The sequence below is a fragment of the Saccopteryx bilineata genome, chromosome 5 (assembly GCF_036850765.1).
Source record: "Saccopteryx bilineata isolate mSacBil1 chromosome 5, mSacBil1_pri_phased_curated, whole genome shotgun sequence".
Classification (NCBI taxonomy): domain Eukaryota; kingdom Metazoa; phylum Chordata; class Mammalia; order Chiroptera; family Emballonuridae; genus Saccopteryx; species Saccopteryx bilineata.
The window spans coordinates 75,313,317-75,336,226 of NC_089494.1; the positions used below are offsets into that span (position 1 = coordinate 75,313,317).

At 38.3% G+C, this 22,910-nt stretch overlaps 1 protein-coding gene across 1 annotated transcript in view; it reads left to right on the top strand.

The window, feature by feature from the left end:
• Positions 1–19,810, top strand: part of DPP4 (dipeptidyl peptidase 4) — an 89,621-nt gene extending 69,811 nt beyond the window's left edge. Inside the window, exons 20-26 of the mRNA XM_066279193.1 lie at positions 82–276; positions 2,804–2,858; positions 3,432–3,531; positions 6,418–6,482; positions 16,678–16,750; positions 17,016–17,089; positions 18,700–19,810. Of these exons, the coding sequence (XP_066135290.1) occupies positions 82–276; positions 2,804–2,858; positions 3,432–3,531; positions 6,418–6,482; positions 16,678–16,750; positions 17,016–17,089; positions 18,700–18,801 (664 nt within the window). The 3' untranslated portion in view covers positions 18,802–19,810. The remainder of the gene's footprint in view (positions 1–81; positions 277–2,803; positions 2,859–3,431; positions 3,532–6,417; positions 6,483–16,677; positions 16,751–17,015; positions 17,090–18,699) is intronic.
• Positions 19,811–22,910: the final 3,100 nt, after the last annotated feature.

Genomic DNA, 22,910 nt, shown 5'->3' on the forward strand with positions numbered 1-22,910 from the left:
CAAGGAATAGAAATACAATCACTCCTCATTTGATTCAGGAAAACCATACAGGCTAAATTTTGGGAGTTTTTTTTTCCATAGGTACGGAGGCCCCTGTAGTCAAAAAGCAGATGCCACCTTCACACTCAACTGGGCTACTTACCTTGCAAGCACAGAAAACATTATAGTAGCTAGCTTTGACGGCAGAGGAAGTGGTTACCAAGGAGATAAGATCATGCACGCAATCAACAGAAGGCTGGGAACACTTGAAGTGGAAGATCAAATTGAAGCAGCCAGGTGAGTGACTAGGAGATAAATTCAAAGGTCATCTGATGTCCCCCACTCCCCATTTATATTTTAAATTCTTAAAGTATAAAGAATTTAAAGTGTCCTGGCATGAATTTGTAATCTTTCATTCTTGGGGTGGATTTTTTTGTAAAGATAATCATGTTTAGATAAAAATGTATGTCATTATAGATTTATATAAAGTTAAAAAAAAATTCCTAAATTCCTGTCTGTGTGTGACTTTAGAAAGGAAACTAACGTATGTGCTACCACCTTGTGGAACAGGGACTTGAAATTCACGTGGACAATCAGAGGGATAAATGTACACCTAGGTAAACATCTAACAAAGCCAGCAAATTATCCCTACAGGCAGGGATAAGTAGAGGAGTTCAGTGTTTATGACACTGGAGGGGGGTGAAGGGTTTGAAGTCCTAGGAGTGGCTCCTCTAGCCAGCTGGGTGAGGGTTACTCCTCATCTAATTTGGGGAAAATTGTGGAGCACAACCTTTGTTATTCCAGATTATAAACCCTTCATAAAGTATGAATTACATTTCATACTCTGCTCTTCAGTTGTTGGGCTATAGATAGATAGACATGATTTGACTTAAGAGAGATTTCATTTATTAATGATGGTTACTTCTTAATGGGCATGTAAATGATGAATGTCTCACCCTCATTGTCATTGAAGCTACACAGCAAACCTGAAAGGTGGATGTAGGTATTCCATGTTTCAGGTAAAGAAATGGAGGCTACTAGATTAGGTAATTTGCCAAGTTAAGTCAGGATTTGAATCCAGGTCTCACTCCAACTCTTACATTCAATTGTATTCAACTGGTAAGTGGGAAATATAACCTTTGAGTTTTTATAACCAAGTGTATGGGTGTCTGCAGAACCATAATAAGTAAGTAATTTAAAATAATATTGTGAAATTATAAATCACGACTGATTAGATGGGTAGAGGAAAATGCCTTTAAGAAAAGGAACAACTGAAGAGATCACTTTATTGAATATCCATGAGTTTCTTTTACCAATGTTAATGATTAATTATTTTTCTTAAAACCAAAGAGAGAGAGAGAGAGAGAGAGAGGTTTAGATTAGAGAGAAGACAAATTTGTTCAAGACTATAATATTTTTAAAATAAAGTTTTATTTCTCTAAATTGATCCTTTGTGAGAGAGGTTACAGTTTCCAGAGCTTCTCAAGGCCGACTGACACTAGCCATAAAATTACAGAATTGCGTATTCATAATATACAGCTCAAGTTTTAAAATGCAATGAGATATAGTGTGTTTATACAATGAAACAGTTTATTTAGCCACTAAAGAGAACTATGCACAACCACCTAGATGAATCTTACAAACTGACTGTTGAATGGGAGAAATCAGGCACAAAAGAGTACATTCTGGATGACCCAATTTACATAAAGTCAAAACCATGGCCAAATTTAGGTAAAATCTCTATAGAATCCAATAAATGGAAAACATTTTATGTTTTCTTTTTGCAAAGGAGAAATGACCCAGAGACTTCTGGGTGATACTAATGCAATATATTTTTGTTCAAGGTTATGTTCACGTTTTAAAGACTTATCACCTATACACTCATGTCTTAGAGCGCATTTTTGTACATATATATTCTAAGTTTTAAAAATTTACATGAAGAAACTACATTAAATTTTTAAATAATATTGCTTAAATGATATAGCTTAATTCAGGGCTGCCTAAGACATACATCATCAGTTAAAAACACAGATTCTCAAAGTCACTTATAGGTCAAAGTAAGGGTTTCCCATGCCCCTCAATACTACGAAATTGTGCCATTTGCTAGATTGTTTTAAAGTAAATAAATTATCTTCTGACATAAGACTAAGATTAACATTCTTAGCATAAAGCATTTTTCTCTTTTATTTACCTGGCTTTCAATTCTGAATACAGTGTTGTGCTAAAAAGACTTCTTAATCTATCAAAGAAAAAGTATATCTGATTTAATCGTGCTGAGCTAACTAATCAACACCCAGCATTAGAAGGGATTTATTTAGAGAATGATTTTTAAGTTCTCAGATAGGGAGCTCAGATACATTTCTAAATCCTACTCAGATGTTCTCCATGCCCTTATAATTCTCCATGGCTGGGGCAGCCTTACTCAAACTGAAAAACATCTGGATAGATTTAAATTCAATTACATAAAAAAAAGTGCATCTGGGCTGCAAATTTTTACATAAAGCTGTGAAAAAAACTGCCAGGATTTGTTTTCTGTGAATTATATGTCACACACACACACGTGTGCGCACGTACACACACACACACACACACACACAGAAAATAATTTTATGGACCTCAACAAAAGGAAACCTTGTTCATCTGGCTCTTAAGTTAAAAATTCTAGACATTAGTGTCAGGTGTTTATTTGGTTGTCGGCAGTAATATATCAGTTTCTAATAGAGCGAAATAGAGAACAAATGTCTGGGTTTCACATTTGTGTATATACCTTAGTTTTCTATAGACAGTGTAATACTAATTCACAGACTTTTTCTATGTATTGTAGAAAATTTTCAGAAATGAAATTTGTGGACCCGAAACGAATCGCAATTTGGGGCTGGGTGAGTAGTTGGCTGATGACTCTATGTGCATATCTTAGCGACTGCAACCCGGAGCAGGATAATAAATCTTTCTGTATGTAAATATTTGAAGATGAAAATACTATCATTTTAATCTCAGAAGGTCCAAATAAATGTCTTAGACCCCTAGGCAATGAGTTCTTATTAGCCAGGCTGACACCTTTGTTTATCATGTTAAAAGAGAGAAGTGAGGAAGGAAAGAAAGAGGGAGAGAGGGAGGGAAGGAGGAAAAAAAGGAGGGAAGCAGGGAGACTTTTCTCATGAGTCAAAGTCAGTAAAGATTTAGTGTTTATTGTTTTTATTTATTCTGTAATTGGTACTACCTAGCAACTTTTCAATACTTTTCTCACACCTGCTAAGAAAAAGGATTAGGGCTCTGAAAATGTAGTCTTTAGATACTGTCCAATTAAGACCAATTTAAGCCTCCTTTACCACGCTTTCTATCTCGAAAGAGGCACAGTATATAAAGATGTGAGAAATGTGGAAACTGCAACTCACTTACCATATGTTCTTAATTCCTTTACCTCCATAAAAATAACTGTTTCCATTCCTTAGTCATATGGAGGGTACGTAACCTCAATGGTCCTAGGAGCAGGAAGTGGTGTGTTCAAGTGTGGAATAGCCGTGGCCCCTGTGTCATCGTGGGAGTTCTACGGTATGTAATTGCTATATATTCAAAGAGATATGAGTGTTGACCTTGAAATTCAAATGACAAAACCATTCCTTTTTGGGTTTCAGTATTTCAACAGTGATTAAGTTGATTTATCTTACCTGTACTGTACTTTATGTGCATCTATAATAAAACAATCTCACTTGTTCTGCTATTGTGAAAGTCTGGATGGTATTATACTGCTTACAAAAATCAGGGGATCAGGGAACATGGAAACACTCCAGTACTTTCAGCCTTTTGTATAGTGCATTTTCACCAATGAAATAAAAGTTGGTTTTGCAACTCATTTGCATAATCCAGGGGTCAGAAACCTTTTTGGCTGAGAGAGCCATGAACACCACATATTTTAAAATGTAATTCCATGAGAGCCCTACAATGACCCATGTACATTACGTGTTATCCAATAAAAATTTGGTGTTGTCCCAGAGGATAGCTGTGATTGGCTCCAGCCACCTGCAACCATGAACATGAGCAGAATAAAAGAAGCATGTATCTCTTTCTTTTTTGGTAATGATAAAATATAAGTAGGGCTTTGGATGGAAAGATGAAAGTAGAGACAGGGGCATTCCTGGAAGGTTTAATATTTTTTTCCATTGTTTCTACGTAAGTGAAAGCCATTCTAGACTATCATCTTCATCATTGAGAAATTGTTCTATCAGGCATCATACCCATCGAAGACTACAGTTCCCAAGAGGGAGGGAGTACCCAGAGCAGCAGTAGGTAGGGGAGAAGAGTCAGAGGTAGTGAGGAAATGAATTTTTTTTTCTGTGCCTCTCTTGACCCCATCTCAATTTCTTTATGTACTGTAAGGACAGAATCATTGATAATGAATATGCTCATTAAATATTTTATGTACTAACATATGGTAGTACCAGTCTTGTGGAAAACACATTTTTAAAGCCTCTCCAAATCAAGAGAAGCCAATGTTAGAAAAAATATACATCACTATCTTTCTGTTAAAAAAAATTTAGAGAACATAGTTAGGATTTGATCCTCACACAATGGATTTGTTTTCATATAACACTTTTCTGCTTGATATTAATATTTGTTCTATTAGACAGCTTATTTTTGGAGACCTCTGGTGGTCAATAAAATAATAGAAACATTCTTTCTGAGTTTAGAAACAAGAGAACTTCATTTAATGTATATGGACCAACCTAACACATAAGAACTTTCTAGAATTCTTATATGTGGGTAAATTTGAACAATCTTACATAACAGGTCAGATAGAAGGAACACAGAAATGGTATCTTAAGGCATATTTCTAAAAATTTACAGCTGCCTTATGCATTTTAAAAATACTATTTTAAAATTTTCACATCTTCTTACACTTGTAATTTGGTTAGCAAATAAAAAAGGTTTATTATGTTCTAGGACCAAAATAATTAAAGTCTGTGGCTTTTGGAGAAAATTTTATTTTGCCCTTAAAGGACATTTCTCCCCCTATCAAATATACCACCTAAGGTATTCATATTTAAATATCAAAAGATATGAGCATTTTATAAAGACTTCATAAAATATCCTTTAAAATATATATTTTCTATTTTAGTATAGAGAGGCATGTAAAATTACATATAGTCTATATTCATTCTAATCAAAGTGATAAAATATTGCTCTTTCCAATTTTAGAAGAAAATATTTAGACTTCCATAGAAGTGGTATATCAAAAGAAGACATATGGAACAATTAACACTCATTATCAATGTAATTTTTAATCTATAATGCCAGTCATACAAAAAGGGCAAGAACATTGCTTAGGGTTGTGGTGTAGAAGATATCTTCATTTAACGAATTAATGAGATCAGTATTAAGATACCTGTACAATTACAGTGAAATTTAAGCCATTAACCTATACAGCACAATGGTAATGTACTATTCTTACACATATTTACTATAATCTGGTCAGTTAAGGGGGATTCTTTCAAAACCGTTATTTCATATTTTTTGAAGTTATATTTAAGCCATAGTAAATTTTTTCACTGATATTTTAGTGTATATATACATATATAAAATGATATATATAATATATATGTATATGACATATGCATTTCATATGTGGTAGATATATATGATTTAATTTTTTATAATAGTACAAAAATGTTTAATAACCCAAAATAACCAAACCAATAATGCATATGTTTTCTGCCATATATAGATAAAAGAGTTTATGTTATTTCAGCAGACAGATATTAATATAATCTGTTTTAAAAACAGTCAACCACTACAACACCAAAATTGAGGCCTCTCCACACAGTGAAAGAAAGCTGATGTTTAACTTGCATTATGATGGAGTAGCTGAGCAGACATGGGTTATACAGCAAATAAATGATAACTGAGTTCTTTTTTTTATTATAATAAATTTCAACTGGCCAAAAATATATAACTTAAGAAACTAGTAATTGAACATTATTAAAGATTTCCAAAATGTAATAGCATATTATAAATTAAGGCATAAACTATGTCAAGACCAAAACATTCAAGACATTTAAGACATTCATTGACTTCCTAATTAAGATTCTATAGAAGACCAGATGACAATGTAAAGATTCCTGACCTCTGAGCATTTCATATTTGACTTTCCTGAAGATGGGTTCTTGATGGGGCTTTAGATCATCTAGTTTGAGCTCTCTCTGCCCTCGTCAGGGGGCTGTGTGGGATGGGCTAGGGCAGAGTGAGGAAAGGCAGCAGTCTGAGCAGTTGTCTGGCTGCATTAACAAACCAAATAAAAATGACTTGGAGGAGGAGTTACTTCTGAAGGTAACACTATAGACCTACACAGAGCTAAGACATACTAAAGCACGTGAAGTAACGCAATAAAAGGAAGAAAAATGTTTATTGTATGAATTAACTTTTTTTCTTTCTCCATCCTAGATTCAGTGTACACAGAACGTTACATGGGTCTTCCAACTCCAGGAGACAACCTTGACCACTACAAAGTAAGAGATGAGGAGCCAGATCCATTTTATAACCTCTTTATAAGGGGTTTAAAGAACATTTTAAATTGTGTCTATTCTATAAAACATATATAGTTCTATTTCCAACAAAATTCTCATTGAAAGCAATAACACAGGTGGTCTACAGCTACTCCAGTAGCTTCCCCTACTATATTCTGCATAATTACAGTCTTTATCGTATGCTATATAGGTCACAATATGCATTCATTTGGAAATACAAAGCAACACCAGATAATTACTTTAATTATAAAAATTTCAGTTTAGAAAACATGTCAAATTCAGTACATATTTTAGAGCCTAGAAGATTCTAAACCTTTAGCGATATATTACATTTTTATGATATTATCATAATTAAGATGTATAAACAGGACTATAATTTTCTTATTTATAGCCAAATATATAACATATTTTTTTTCACATAAGGTTTGAGCAATGCAGGTTATGAGTAAGTACAGTTAAGTGATACCCAGGAAAGCCCTTGAGCCCTGAGCCCTAATTACTCAATAGTCTCCCACAGGCTGGATCCCTGATGGAGACCCAGTAGGCAAGTTGCTCTACAGATGGGCTATAGCATTTGAGATACGATCTGGGTTCCTCCTCTATCACTGGTAGCCCCATGTGCTAGTGTGCATGCCTCTATAAAGACAGAGCCACACTGATGTAGATGGAAGTGTTAGTGTAAGTACTAGGGATCCTTCTAGCACTTTGGCCCATCCAAAACATTCCCAATTCTGTCCTGTTAGTCAAAAACCTTGAAACTTCAGATGATGAAGCAAATCATTTGATGTTTACATTCTCCAAAGGAAATGTAAAACTCTTTCCAGGATAGTCAATTAAAAAGAAAGAAAAAAAAAACAAGAATAATTTAAGAGAACCACAACTGTACCACAACTCTCAAGATATGGACTTCATATTGATATATTTTTCTGAGCATTATTTGTACATTTTTTATAGGATGCTTTTACTAAGGATTCTAAAGCTATTTGATCAAAATACAATAAAACTCAAAATTTCTTGTTTTGCAACGTTAAGTATAGATGGTATGGTTCTACCTCTTACTTTCAGCTCTATTTAACAAGGCTAATGGGGGAGGAAGGAGGGATAAGTGCCTTGTTTGTGTTTGTGTGTGTTTTCAGTCAAGACAGAAAAGTAACAACCTGTAAAGTGAGATGCACAAATCATCTTCTACCCAAAGCAGTCCTATAATCAGGCTCTCCCTTTTTCTGCTAATTGTGCCATGTGATACTTTGGACTCAATTTTTCCCACTCTTTCTCCTCCACATTCAATAAACTGCTTCAGACACCCTTTCCATTCTTCATAACCGTATTGTTGCTGTCGCATGATTACCTCCCCTTTTACAGCCATAACCCATTGGTCCATCCTTAGCCGTCTTTCTACACTCTAGTCTATACTCCATAGCCCTATGAGATTAACCCCCACCCACAACACTTTAGTGGACCTTTCCTGTGTACTCCACTTTCACCAGGTGCTCAATACTTTTCTTACAATGGCCCGCTTTACCTGGACAGTTCTCTGTTCTCTGAATGTTTGGTGGCCTTTCCTTTCGTGTGCCTTTGTCCTCTTTTCTCTCTGCCTGAAATGTCATTTCCTTTCCATCTCCATCTATTAGGAGACTCGTACTGCTCTCCCAGAGGAGTAGCATCCCCTTTTGAATGCCAGGATATTTTCCTTGATCTCTCTAATCCTCCATGTATCTCTCTTGGACTCATAGTGTGTTTGTACTTCCATTTCCCCTCTATAGTATTATTAGCTATTCAAGGCTTCACTCAACTTTGCATTTTTTGGATTACCCAATATAAGCATAAACCTTAAAACTTTTCCTGGTTTAATTTTAAAACTCTTTGAAGGAAAACATTCTTATAAAAATTGTATGTCTCCACCACTTCTCTAATTTTACAGATGGAGTTTTGTCATCAGTGACCTAACTAAGATGCTTAAACTTGAAAACTACTCTTTCTATAGTATGTCATATTTGCTGAGTAACCACGGGGCTCTCTGAGATAGCCCAGTGAACTAAAAACTCTTGAACACTGAAAGTGTACTGACCAGGACTCTAACCCTGACTCTAGAAGCTGGTGGATGATGAGTCAAAAGTTCATTTTAAAAACAAGTCCATATCCTGAAATCTAAGGAAATTCATGGCACCTCGCCTACTTCCCCTGATGAACATTCGCCAACAGGGTGTTTCCTCTTTAACCAGCCCTCCCCTTATAGTATAATTAGTTTTAATCTTCCACTTTATCTTTTTTTAGACCTTCCCATAGGATCATTCCCACGATGAGCCCTCTCTTGTTCAACCTACTGGGTGGCCATTTTCATCTCTCCCCTTAGGTGTTTCACTGCGTGAGGTAGTCATGTAAACAGAAGTCACTTCCTACTGCCAATGGCATCTCACGCACACTGGGTGCACGAAGTCAGTCTTTCCATTCACTGCACAGATGGCACCCGAGGACTGTTTAATCCTTCCACCGCCAGGAGTCGGATTTTCTTGGCACAAAATTTGTTGCTGGCAATGGACACATTAAAACTGCCAGTACCAGGGAGCTGAAAGTTCCCAATGTGTTACACAGAGGAATTATTTGGGTGGGCAACAGTTAAGGTGGGCAGGAGAAAGTGAGGCAAATGCATTCGCTGAATTCTTTCCACCCTGGTATATTGCTTCCTCGGAACGTGGAGAACTGAATCTAAGTGCCTATATTTGGTGCACAGCAGGCTTTAGAATAAAGCTGCCCTCCTTTGTTTTTTAAATGAGCCTGTGCTTTTGTCTCTGGCAAGAATATATTCAAAGATTCTATTTTCCTCCAAGGCCCCAGCTGCCCCTCTGGACCCCGTCTTCTTTTACTTTGCTTTCCCAGGTGGTTTTTCTCTCTCTCTCTCTCTCTCTCTCTCTCTCTCTCTCTCTCTTTCTCTTTCCCTCCCTCCCTCCCTTCACCATCCCACCCTTTTTGAAAAGACAAAGAAGATAAGTTCTTAGAGGCTTTCACTGCCCTGTGCATTTCCTGGGTCAGAGGGACATATTTTAAAAATGGTTTCCACTACTATGGCCAATTGATTGTCTTCAGCACATTCAGGATAGAAATGTCCAGTGTTTGTAGAAGCAAGGCCCCGAACCTTGTTCGTGTTTTTAGTTCATGTATCATGAGTGCAGTAGCCAGCATTATAGCCTTTGGAAGAGAATACAACTTTTATAATAAAACTCAAATGAGAATAAAGATTCATTATTAAGTCATTGATGACCCATATTTGGAAGAACTTAGAGAAACCCATGTCACCAAGAGAAGCACATTTTGTGAAATAAAGGCTCTACTTACCGTTTAGGAAAGGGACGTGGGGAATCAGTTATAAATGCCAGTGGCACAGCCAGGGGTGCTGTGTGTAGTTGTGCAGCTGGTGCACTGCTGACAGCTAGTCCACAATGCATTCACGAAGGCGGGCACCCCTGAGGCTACATCCAACCAGAGGAAGCACTCTCTCCTAGGCTTACAAAGCTGTCTTCCAGATTAGGGGACTCTGGAACTAAGACTTGGATCCAATGCACTAACAAAAGCAATGACTCCACAAGACTCTTTTTGTAGATAATGACTTACCACTGCTAAGTGGCAAAGCAGGAGCACTTTTAAAAGATAACAGGAACTTGCCTGACCAGGTGGTGGTGCAGTGGATAGAGCATCAGACTGGGATGTCGAGGACCCAGGTTCGAGACCCTGGGGTCGCCAGCATGAGCGCGGGCTCATCTGGTTTGAGCAAAGACTCACTAGCTTGGACCCAGGGTCGCTGGCTAAAGCAAGGGGTTACTTGGTCTGCTGTGGGCCCGTGGTCAAGGCACATATGAGAGGGCAATCAATGAACAACTGGGGTGTCGCAATGCGCAACGAAAAACTGATGATTGATACTTCTCATCTCTCTGTTCCTGTCTGTCTGTCCCTGTCTGTCCCTCTCTCTGACTCTCTCTCTGTCTCTGTAAAAAAAAAATAATAATAATTTTTTTAAAAAGATACCAGGAACTCAAAGAAGAAAGAAAATATTCTTCTCCTTAAAACTTCAATGAGATGGTCCCAGAAGCTCTATGTTGACAACCAAAATGTAGGGTGATAAACATAGCTAATAGGCAGTGTTGCTCTGTAGACACATATTTTTCTAATGTGAATCTCAGTCCACAGCAGGCAAAAATGGTGACAGACTTGAGCAAAAGAATCATATAGTCAATGGGACAACCCTCACCCCCAATAGCAATAATGAGCATTTAAGAACAGTGGCCACACTTTAAGGAGTGGTTTCCTGATTAACATTGCCGAATAGTCTCTCTCATAAGGTTAATCATAATCATAGGTCTTTTAGTCAAATCTATCAAAAAAATTAACATGTGGTAGACTTTCACTCACTTATTTAAAGTGCCTGGTGTTTTCACTTTTCAGACATTGCCTTGTTGGTGAGACAAAACATGCCCACAAAATTTGAGGAGGTAAAGAAAAGAGAATAGGTAATAAAGCATGAATTTAAATAAGACAAAGTGTCTAATGTGTATGAAAAAGAATAGTGATTTCCAGATTCTGACCATGGAGCTCCAGGAATTCCGTACATCCAAGCATATAGGGAGGGAAAGGAGGTGGCCAAGAATTAGGGTTTCACCTTCCCACAACTCCTCTCAACCAGGGGGATCCAGTTTCATTTATTTCATTTAGTTTTATCATTCATATATTAAGTGCTTGCTTTATGACTAAACATTATTCTAAGTTCTTTACATGAACTGTTAAATTCAATTCTCCCTCAGATTCTCTGAGATAAGTGCTCTAATTATCTCAGTTTTTACTGACACAGAAACAGAGGCACAAAACTATTATATAACACATATACTGAGGGGAAGGAAGGGAGAGGGCGTGTGTCTGAGGCCAGTCTAGATTTAGGAAGATGGTGAGAACGAGCAGAGACACTCTCCACAGGCTGAAAACAGGGACGAGGCAGCCTAGTGCGTAGACACATGAGCTGGTTTTCTGGGGGTTTGTGAGGCAGGTTCAAGGTAGAACACCAAAGAAGGTTAAAAGAAGGGCTGTGGGAAGAGAAGACCAAATGGGGGCCAATGAGGCAGCACATAAGACCAAGGAGGAATGGGTTTATGAATACACATGAGAGAAGAGTTATAAGCTCAAGGGCAAGGGAAATGAAGCCCAAGTCCTGAGCCTTGTTGCCAGGAGAAGAGGGCAGCCTGGAACACACAGAAGGGACTGATTTAACTTGTAGAGGAGATTTATTTTGCATCTTGCTCAAAATTTGATAGGCTTTTGGCAAGTGTGTGAAACAGTCATAGATTTGGCAGTCTTCTACTAGCAGATTTGAAATGTTCAATCCTTAAGAACTGCTGCATCGTTAGGTTATGCAAAACAGGGTGCAATTTTGTAAATATGCCATCTTGTACTGATTTGACATTTGTTCTATTATCCCAGAATATGCCAAAGGGAGAGAGACCTTCAGATTTAAGCCAAACCTTAACTTGTTTGTTGAGTGCTGATAAAATGTTGACTGCTGTGTGATCTTTAAAGAAGCCAGTGTTGCTTGCTAAGGCCTGAGGTAGAGCCCCCCTGTCGGGATGATGGGAGCTCTTCCCTGGCATCTCACGGGGACAGTTGTTTGATTGATGTAAACAAGTAAAACATCTGATATAGTGGGTTGAATGATTTTTTTTCTTAAATATTTTCTGTGGCCTCTGTTTTCTGTGGCATTAATGATGCTCCCCAAAATAGCATCATTTAATATTAATTGTATGGCTTTGGTTTCAAATGGGAAAATGCGTGGAGAAGTCAGTACACCTGAGATAATGTGTCCATTAGACCAGTGACTGTTTGCTTTCTATAAGGTCCTGGAAATGGTGATGAGTTGTCTCAGGACATGAGACTACGGTGTTAAAGGGAATAGGCTTTGGAATTAGCCCTGTACTTAAAATCTAGTTCCAGCACTTCCTAGCAGTATGAGCTTGGGGAGGCTACATAAGTTCCCTGAGCCTCAGTTTCCTCATCTGGCTAATGGGGGTAATCAGACCTATCCCACAGGGTTATTGCAAGAATTAAGTGAGACAGCTGTGCCTGCCACGAAGTAAGCTTCAAAACATGGCAGCTCCACCATTACTGTCAAGAAGCAAAGTGTCCTGGTGGTTCCTGGATGGCACCAGGGGTAGCTGAGAAATTGTTAGACCTTCTGTTTCCCACAGCACTTCCCCACTCTTATAAGCTCTCTCTTTATTTCAAAAATACAAAGATTCATTTGTTGGAAGGTAACAGAGGAACCAGCACGATCCAACAAGCAGCTACAGATGGTTCCTCTTGGGGCTTGAGGAACAGCTCCCTGCAGAGATGCTGTGGAATCGGCACTGCCACTGGACCAGTCCTCCCCATCGCCAGACTGTTGCTGGCAGCAGGGCTCTCCGGAAGTTTCTAGCCTCAGCAGGGTGCCAACTGCACCACCATTGCATCCTTGCCCATTTATCACTCCTCGCTTCCTTTTTAGTAGTTGGTGATAGACTGTTCGGCTTCTAACTTAGTCATCCATTTCCTTTTTTATTTCTGTTTCCATCAACAGGCAAATGGGGATTATCCAAGTTGGGTGGGTGAAAATAGCGTAATTAAAGTGTATCTAATTGTTACTCAGACCTTAAATGAATGCACACCTTTCCTGCCCTGGCTCTGGGTGCTGACCTCCCCAGAGGAAAGTGCACCCTACAGTGGACCGTGGGGAGTCTTCCTCGATGGAGAAGCCAGTATGCTCAGTCTGGGTCTGGTAGAGAATGAGCAGGGTGACACAGCTGTATCTTCTGGGGGAAATGATGCTCGCAGCCTGAGAGCCTTACAGTGGGAGTGTGCCTCGGGCTGCTGGCTCCCTCGCTCCGAGAGGTCCCCTTGAGGCTTCTCCCAGTGAGCAGGGGGAAGTGTGCTTTGGCAATGGCACGCTTTTCTTGCAGTTGCAGAGGAAGCTTTTGTTTTATTTTTCTCTTGCTGCATTAAAGTATTTGTCTTTCTTTCTTTGTAGTGTAATATTGTTAATGTAAAACAATTTGCATCATGACACTTTTATCACAGTTTTCGTCTTTTTCTCAGTATGTTGCATTTCTCACCATGTCTAGTTCATCACAGCTACAGTGTGTACATCACAACATTTATCTTAGGCTCAGGGTTTTACTTGTTTATAAAAATTGTCTTCTTTCAGCCTGTATTCACTCCATTTAAGAAAAAAAAAAAAAAGGCAGCCAGAAACTGTTTTGGTCCAAACTCCAGTAGTTATCACATTCCTTGCTAAGTGTCCTGTGTATTTATATGTCTCCTAACCATTACTCTATGTTGCAGTGACATTTCTCAGTTTTATGGCTCAGGGAGGTTGTAGGAGTGGCTTTTACGGTTCAAGCTGCCAACCAAGGAAGGACTGTGCGGTTTTTGGAAATGAGGTGAGGTGAGGTGACATAGATGTCTATCTGGGTCAGGTCTAGGTGTTAAAATTCAGTGCTGCAAACAGAGAGCTAGATTTCACATGGGGAGGAAGAGGGAGGACAGAGCAGTGCAGTAAGCACAGGCAGGCTAGGAGGACCAGCAGAAAGGGTCACCCAGAAGAACTGGAAAGGGGTTTCAGGATCCGGGCTCAGATTATTGTTTACCGTGGAGGTTCAAGCTCCAGCCTCTCTTGTCTCCAGTGTAGAATCTCATTGTCTTTTAGGGAGATTGATTTGGACCCTTTTTCCTCCTGAAGGGACTGAAATTTGCTCAGGCTTCTATTGCTGCATTATTAGGCTCTGCCTCATGGGCACAGTCATCTTGCAAATCTTGCAGAATTGTGCCAACCAAGATCTCTATCAATTGATAGATTCAGTCTGGGAAAGCCTGGGGACACAGGGGCCAAAGGGCACCCATTGTATCTGAGTACTACAAATTCCAGGACAGTTAATGAACAATTTATTTCCACTGCTCCATTGCTGGAAGACCAGATCACAGGCAGCGCAGGAGGTGGAAAGGGTTCTGTTGTCAGACTTTGTGTCCAGTTCTGTTGCTTCCCACAGATGGAACCTGGAGCGAGGTACCTCTGAATTGCATTGTCTCCATGTAGAAAGCAAGATTGCACAGGAATGTTATAAGGATTAAATAAAACAGTGCTCTTATAAATCTGTTATGATGTTCAGCACACTGACTGGCAAAGTAAACACTCAATACATGTTAGCTGTTATTATTAATGGTGTGGTGTATGCGTTGAAAGCAGGCAAAACCTCTTCCAGTAAATTGCAGGATAAGAATATTTTATTCCACCTACCCCAGCTGTTTCCATTTGCCTCTGCAAAATTAGGATCAAATATTGTGCATAGTACAATACAGGTGCTTCAATTACTTTCATTTATTCATAGTTAGCATTGTATCAGATGCTTAGAATTATGAACAATATGTACAAATCCTCTTTCTCGTGGATTTTATGGGTTAGTGGGCTATATCACACGTAAATATCGATTCACTTGATGAAAAAAAAATAAACAGATGGAAGAATGAATGGGGTAATGTTGGAATGAATGGATGGATTCGTACCTGGATGGATTTATTTGGGACACCTCCCAAGATAAAACACTTCTTAAAAATGAAGTAAAACAAAAGTGTCACTTTTAATGAGTTTTAGGAGTTTATTCCTAAAGTTTTTAAATTCTCAACATGGGTCAGAAATGTAATGTGGTCAGGACATGTGGGAACCGGCCTGCACAGGAATGGAGGGTGTCTGCTCTGAGCTTTTCGGGACAACAGGACCTTCGGAGCCTCAGTGAACTGCAACATGTTGGCAAACTCTGTCCGGAAAGGTGAAGACAGGATGTCTTTTCTCCAGGAACACTTGTATCAGCCTCAGCAACCTACCTATGGGGGCAGTGGGGAGAAAGCCATGTCTCTTGACTCCTATCTCTGTAAGGAAGGAAGAGGAGTTGTTCTTATTCCCATTTTACAGAGAACAAAGCTCAGAGCCCAGCCTGTGTGCGGGAGCACAGCTCACTGACACTGAAGCTGGACTCGATACAGCACACTGACCTTAGACCATCCAGCTTCCTGCCAGAGAGCCAGGGTTCCCGTCGAGAATATGAAGCTGGTACTGGTGTTAGCTACCTAGCTATCTGTACAATATAAACCTGGTTCTCACAAAGTTGACTTTGACTCTTCAAGACGCTGTGGGACTGGCTGGCTGGTTTTAACCCATCGTGAGGGCTCTGGCCTTTCCCGTCCCAAACCTTAACAAGGTGACAGAGCAGGCCCCAGCTCTGCCCCTCCCAGAGGCACAAAATATCTATGTGACATTTTTACCTTCATCCCAACTTTGTGAACATCCCCGAATTAAGATCAGATGACAAGTTTCAGGCTTTCAAAGACTTTTTCATCCAAGACTCCACCCTCAAAGTCCCACCTAAAGCCACAGTGCAGTCTTCAAAACTGACCTCCCAATTTTTGGTCCTATTTCCCTGGCTGATTTGGAAACAACTTGATCCAACAGCAGCATTTTTCCCTAATACAGAATGAAGCAGACAACAGCCCACTGATTTCCTAAGGCCATTCTTGATCTTTTTCACCCGTTTCCCCTTCCATATGTTACATTTCCCTAAGTTTTAAACATCTGTTCCAAAAGAGGTATACTTGCTTCTCATTCAGAGCCTAGCAATGTGGACCAAAGTTCATATGACATATTGCAGAGTATGTTTAGTTGCAAATGCTATGTACAGGCTCTTTGAAATGTAGCATGTATGGCACCATGTGACACATGGTTGCCATGGCAATACACTTTTTGGCTGAACTACAGCATAAGCCCATGGAACATACATTGCTAATATGAGACTCTGCCCTGTGCTAATGCATAGGACACAGCCAATCTGGGATCTGGAACTCAAAGGGTTTTGCATGCAGCCTGGGTGGCAGGTACCCTCTTCCTACATGTGCAAGAAAGCTGTGACACCCTCCCATTGCAGTCCTGTCTCCCAGGCACAGGGCATGCTATGCATTCTGCCATGCATGGAGACAGCATTTGCTTGAATATCGGTTTGCTATATTTTGTATCAAAGGGGGCCCCAGCTGAAAACATTTTATTTTGTAAACTGAAGTGAAAAATCAGTTTATGGCAGATCTTTTTTTGAATAATGACATTCTTTTTTCCCAATTCCAGAATTCAACAGTCATGAGCAGAGCTGAAAATTTTAAACAAGTTGAGTACCTCCTTATTCATGGAACAGCAGATGGTGAGTTTCAGTTAATTAGACTTTTTAGTATCACAGACAGGTTTGCAATTTCACTACTGACAAAACAAAAGCATGAGGGGCAAGACTGTTACATCTACTTCAATAAAACAGTGTTGCTTTCCACAACTCACTTGTCTTGGGCTAAATGGGATGCTGAGTCCTGGAACTTCAAACAGTCCCTTTCTTCTTCTGCTGTTCCCACCCTTCCATATCAGAAAACAGGAGCTGCTATTAGTGACTTTATGTTTCCTTTCTTTCCCTGCAGATAACGTTCATTTTCAGCAGTCAGCTCAGATCTCCAAAGCCTTAGTGGATGCTGGAGTGGATTTCCAGGCAATGGTATAGCAAAACTTTGTGCAAGGGGTGGGCACTTGCTGATGGGGTTTGCTTTTTCTTCATTGGGATACTGTGCTTCACAGAGGTCTCAGGAGTTAGGGACAGAATTAACAGGGTTTTTATGCTTCCATTGAGCAGCTGGAGAAGTGCTATCCTTGAGCCATAGACAGAGTGATGCTCCATTATGTTAGAGGGTTGGGGTTGAGAAGCACAATGTTGCATATCCTGTGAGTGTCAAACACTGCTCTCCTATTCATGTGATGGTTTATTCTCTCCCTATTTTGATTCAAAAGTAATCACTTACTCAATAAATGTGTGGCAGAATTATTATTATTCTGAAGTGAAACCAGCATGATAATAGCTCAATTCAAATATGAAAATTCATGTCTGTCTAGTATGTGTTACTAGGCATTCTAACAACAGTGGGATATTAATAATCAGCACACTTCAGGTTTTGCAATTGCCATGTTATCTTTTGTTGAACAACCAAAAGCAATAAACAATTAGGCTCATTTTATAAAGTTGGAAATGCCTAGAACAGCTGTTGCCTATACAGAAGGAGGTGTCTAGGTATTAAGTGAAATTCATTTTTGAAACTATAGACCTTTTCTGATTAATAGGAAAAAAATATACATGTGTGTGTATATATGTAAGTGTGTTGCACCAAGTACTTTTGTGTAAAATGTTTCCTTGTCTGTATTAGCTAGAAAAGTCTGCTTTTTCTCACTGTCTTCTAATGTTCACACTGTTCTGTGTTCAGTTCAAATGGTGCCCACTGTGTAGAAGTGAGACAGTCATTTGGTACCCAGAACACCTGGTAAATATCCTTTAGGTGAGATTCTTATAAGAGGTTGAAGTTTATTTTTTCACTATTCAAAGAAAACACATACTTTAAGCAATTTTTAGAAGTTAATATATGTCTTCATCATAAATGTTTGCCTGGCAACGCCGTCCCAGCTGTTTAAGGCAGTATGAGTTGATAAATTTTGCCTCAAGTTATCAACTCTTTGTACATAAATGCCAAACATATAGATAAAAAAACTTTATTGAAAAATCTAAGTGTTTGCAAATAAAACATTTGACTTTTGATTTCACTTATGTTAAACATGTATATGGAATATGAAATAGATTTTTCTAGTTCCTTACTGACATATATTAGAAAAATTGCCTTTTAAAAACTCATGTATTTTAATAGTTTATCTTATTACAGTGTCATAGAAATTTGACACTTGAGAACACTTAATTAAAACTAATGAGCTTAATGGGATAAATATTCCCTCTTGTACTTGATACAGTTCTAAGTGTCCTTTGATTCAAATTTGAAAATAGATTTGGGTATTTTCATTAGAATATGCCTATCCTTAAAGCACTGTACAGCAAAGCGAAAGTCACGGTGAGTTATCGCAGCACCTTCTGAAGGACAGAACATAATGTCTTGGAAAAGCTCTAGGAGGAAATGAGACACTCTCTCTGATCGTATCTCAGTTCATACACTGATTCAGGAATGAAGACACCCTGTTTTAGTCTATGTATGCTCATGAGAGCTCACTGGAATTGACTGGGAACAAAGACAACTGACATCCTAATTCTGACTTCCCTCTTTCTCTCTCCAGTGGTATACTGACGAAGACCATGGAATCGGTACCAACACAGCCCACCAACATATATACACCCACATGACCCACTTCATAAAACAATGCTTCTCTTTACCTTAGCATCTCAACACAGCATGCCATTGAAAGCTAATTAAAGGCCATTTTGTTCTCATTATCATAAAACCACACTGTCAAGATGATCTTAACAAAAACGATAAATCAAGAAATTTAAGGTTAACTTTATTCCCAAATTTCATATCTAGAACCCTAAGTGGGGACTTCTGTCTTTGCAACCTTACAGAAATTTGAATTATTCAGCCTGGTTTTATTTACTATTTAAAATCACGTCCACATAAGTTGCTGAAACAACTATGAATTGTTTTCATGGGAGCTTTGCATAGGTTTCCTGGGAAGCATTTTATTTTTTTCTAAATGGTCTAGTCGCAAATCTTGTTCTCTTTTGTAAAGGGATGGCAGGATGTGGGCAGTGATGTCACTGAAGCAGGGGTAAGAAAAGAGGGGGTAGGGGGAGAAGCGAGCCGGGCATGGCTAAGAACCCAAGTCCAAGCATGCTGACCTGACCAGGATACTGTCAGCTCTTCTTAGAGAAGAGCTGTTCACAGCTAGTCAGAATGGCAGTTTTCTGAGAAAGACTAGTCAGCCTGTCTCAGGAAATCATATGTGCAAAGCACTGACTTCTAAGTAAAACCACAGCAGTTGAACAGACTCCAAAGAAATGAGAGGGAAACTGCCAACGAAGCAGGGCCCCCAGGTGCCAGTTATGGCTCTAGGTGCTACAGAAACACAGCAAGGGGAACGGCGATGCATTGTGAATTTGTGTTAAGATTGATGTTTCCTCCTGAAAGAGGCAGCTTGGAACTGAGATGTGAACACCAGCTTGCCCTGTTAAAAGATGAAAATATTTTTGTCATAAATCCTAACTTGAAGGAGTCCTTGCATCAGTTTTTCTTATTTCTTTGAGCATCTTAATTAAGAGAATATTTTTACTTCCTTGGACTTGTTTTTAAACATCAAAACTAAAATGTAATGTGATGTATTATTATTCCCATTCAACACACTGTAGAATTTCTCCTGGTCATTTAATAAATGTGCCTTCATTTTTTTCAGAGGTAAAGAGTTTTGTGTCTTTTTAGGACTAATCCTAAATCATTCTGGCATATATGGACAAATTTATCCAGAAAGGTTCTTGTTTATTTTGTTCATTATCCCAGACAGCCTTGTAAACATGAAGAGTTCAGTTCTTGCAAAAAATGGTACATAGAAATGTATTAAATGAAATAGTTTATAGGATTATCATGTAATACATACATAATTTCTGTTAACACACACACAGATAAAGCTTTAAAAAATCAGCTTAAAATAATTTTGGTTAACTTTATAATAATTTATAATATTCCAGGTACCTATGATGAAGATCATAATCTAATAACACATAATATAAACAATATTATCTTGGTGTAGCTCTGATGGCTAAGTAGAATAAAAAGCAGTCAAGTTAGCCACTTAAGGTTTTGACTATTTTTGGACCATTTAACTATAAATGAAAGCATTGATTTCAGATGCTGACTTCAGCCTAGCAAAGTAATGACTAGATAAGTTAGGAAACATGACTCTTTTGCTCAATTATTTGCATAATGGCCACATTTTTAAAATTGATTTTATAAACTTAAACTAAACCTCAGACCATTTGTTAGGAAAAGTTTTACTTCAGAGAGAGTGAACCATAGCATAAATACCTTAAAAATGAAGAAATGGAAAATATCTATTAATTTAATATTAAACTAGTGAGTCATGTATAGAAATGGACAAAGGTTGTGATATTTAGCTTCCACTGTATTTTCCAAGCATGCCTTGAGCAGCTTTACTTTAAGTCTCAAATCCGCCTGACCAGGCGGTGGCGCAGTGGATAGAGCGTCAGACTGGGATGTGGAGGACCCAGGTTCGAGACCCTGAGGTCACTAGCTTGAGTGCGGGCTCATCTGGTTTGAGGAAAACTCACCAGCTTGGACCCAAGCTGGCTCGAGCAAGGGGTTACTCCATCTGCTGAAGGCCCATGGTCAAGGCACATATGAGAAAGCAATCAATGAACAACTAAGGTGTGGCAATGAAAAACTGATGATTGATGCTTCTCATCTCTCTCCATTCCTGTCTGTCCCTGTCTATCACTCTCTCTGACTCTCTCTCTGTCCCTGTAAAAACAAAACAAAACAACCCAAAGTCTCAAATCCCACTCATCCATTGGAATTATAAACTGACATTCAAAGTAGGGCACGTGTTATAATTTCATTTCTTAATAAAGTTCCCTCATAGTAAGAAGCTGGATATAAGACTCTTCGCAGAGTTCTATATCCAGAAGAGTAGTCATAGAGCAGATGTTCACACCCTGGACTGAATTAATAGTCATAAAAGCAAATTAAATAGAAATTCTCCTTTTATCTTGACTGAAACCATATGTTATATAATATCTGATATTAAGTAGACTGTTGTAAAACAGATGTACAAATGAGATAATATACAGATATTAAGACTACTGTATAATATCTGATATTATACAATGTCTGACTTGATATTATTGTACAAATATTATACAATATCAAAACTATATGGGCTTTAGCCAGCTAGTTTGATTAGAGCATTATAACTATATGCCAAGGTTATGGGCTCAATCCCTGGTCAAGGAGTATACAAGAAGCAACCAATGAATGCACAACTAAGTGGAACAGCAAATTGAAGCTTCTCTCTCTCGTTCTCCCTTCCCTATTTTCTCTAAAAACATCAATAAATAAATTTTAAAAAATGAAAATAAATAAAAATTTTATAACTATATGAATTCATTGTTCTTTTAGTATCTAAATATGCTAAATGTTTTCTATGGATCCCAGAGATTTAAAAAAAAAAAATCTCAGCATATATTTTCATATAATTAAGATTGCAAATGGTAATAATGTGACTGAAGTTAGAGCAGATTTCATTTGAACCTCTTAAGAGAAGTTTCATTCTCCAATAAAAGTTTTTAAATAGTGTTTTTGGAAAAGAAAGTTAAAGAAATTGACAAATAAATTCTGGCAGATATAAACTTAGTCTGAGGGCAGGTATGAAACACCCAGAACTAATGGTGCCATAAGATATGCAGACGTGCCAGCTTTAGGCAGCAGCAGCCTCAGCAGGTACATGGGTGCGAAGATTTCTTTTATAAACAACCTGTTAGAGTGCACTAGCACCCAGGAGCGCATAGAACAAGGAAGGGAGAAATCTTCACATCTCTCTATGGATAGAGTTTGTTTTTTAAGTTATGATCCAGATTTTTAGAAAATCACTTTAAAATTATTTTTGAACCCATGTTTTTGGAAATGTTGCTAAAAATGATTACATACCTCTATGCTTTCTAAAATAGCACACATAGAATATAATTCAGTATTTTTATTTGTTTTAGCAAGAGCAGGAGACAGAAATAAAGAGAGATAAAAAAGCATCAACTTGTAGTCGCATCACTTTAGTTGTTCATTGATTGCTTCTCATACATGCCTTGACCCAGGAGCTCCAGCCGAACCAGTGACCCCTTGCTCAAGCCAGCAACCTTGGGCTTCAAGCCAGCAATCATAGGATCATGTCTATGATCCCATGCTCAAGCTGGTGACCCCATGCTCAAACTGACAAGACTGTGCTCAAGCGGCAACCTCAGGGTTTCGATCCTGAGTCTTCAGCATCCCAGGTCGATGCTTTATCCACTGCAGTACCACCAGTCAGTCCAATGTATACTCGATGACTCAAAGTCACCACCATAAAGATCAATTAACACATTAGGCTATATGTCATTCTAGGTGTCTCCTTTCTTATTCATAGATGGTTCTGAGGCTACCAGTTCTACCATTTGGCATTAGCTGTTTTCGCTATAAGTTGATGTGAGAATTACATTTATAAAACTACTAGATTTCTCCAATATTTAAGATTCAGTAATCTTTAAATGAAAAACATACCAAAACATAAAAATGCCTTTTTTCAAAGTGTAAAGAAAGAGAATTTTGTTCTTGCCAACTTTGTGACAGTTCTTTTAGCAGTGGCTGAGAACCTTTTTACATATATCCTGAATGACCTGGAATGTATATTTGGGATATATTAAGGCTACAAATGGTTAAGAATGAGAGGTGAACATAGGTAATAAAGCATAACACATTACGACTAAGAAAATCTTAGTACATGGTATTATT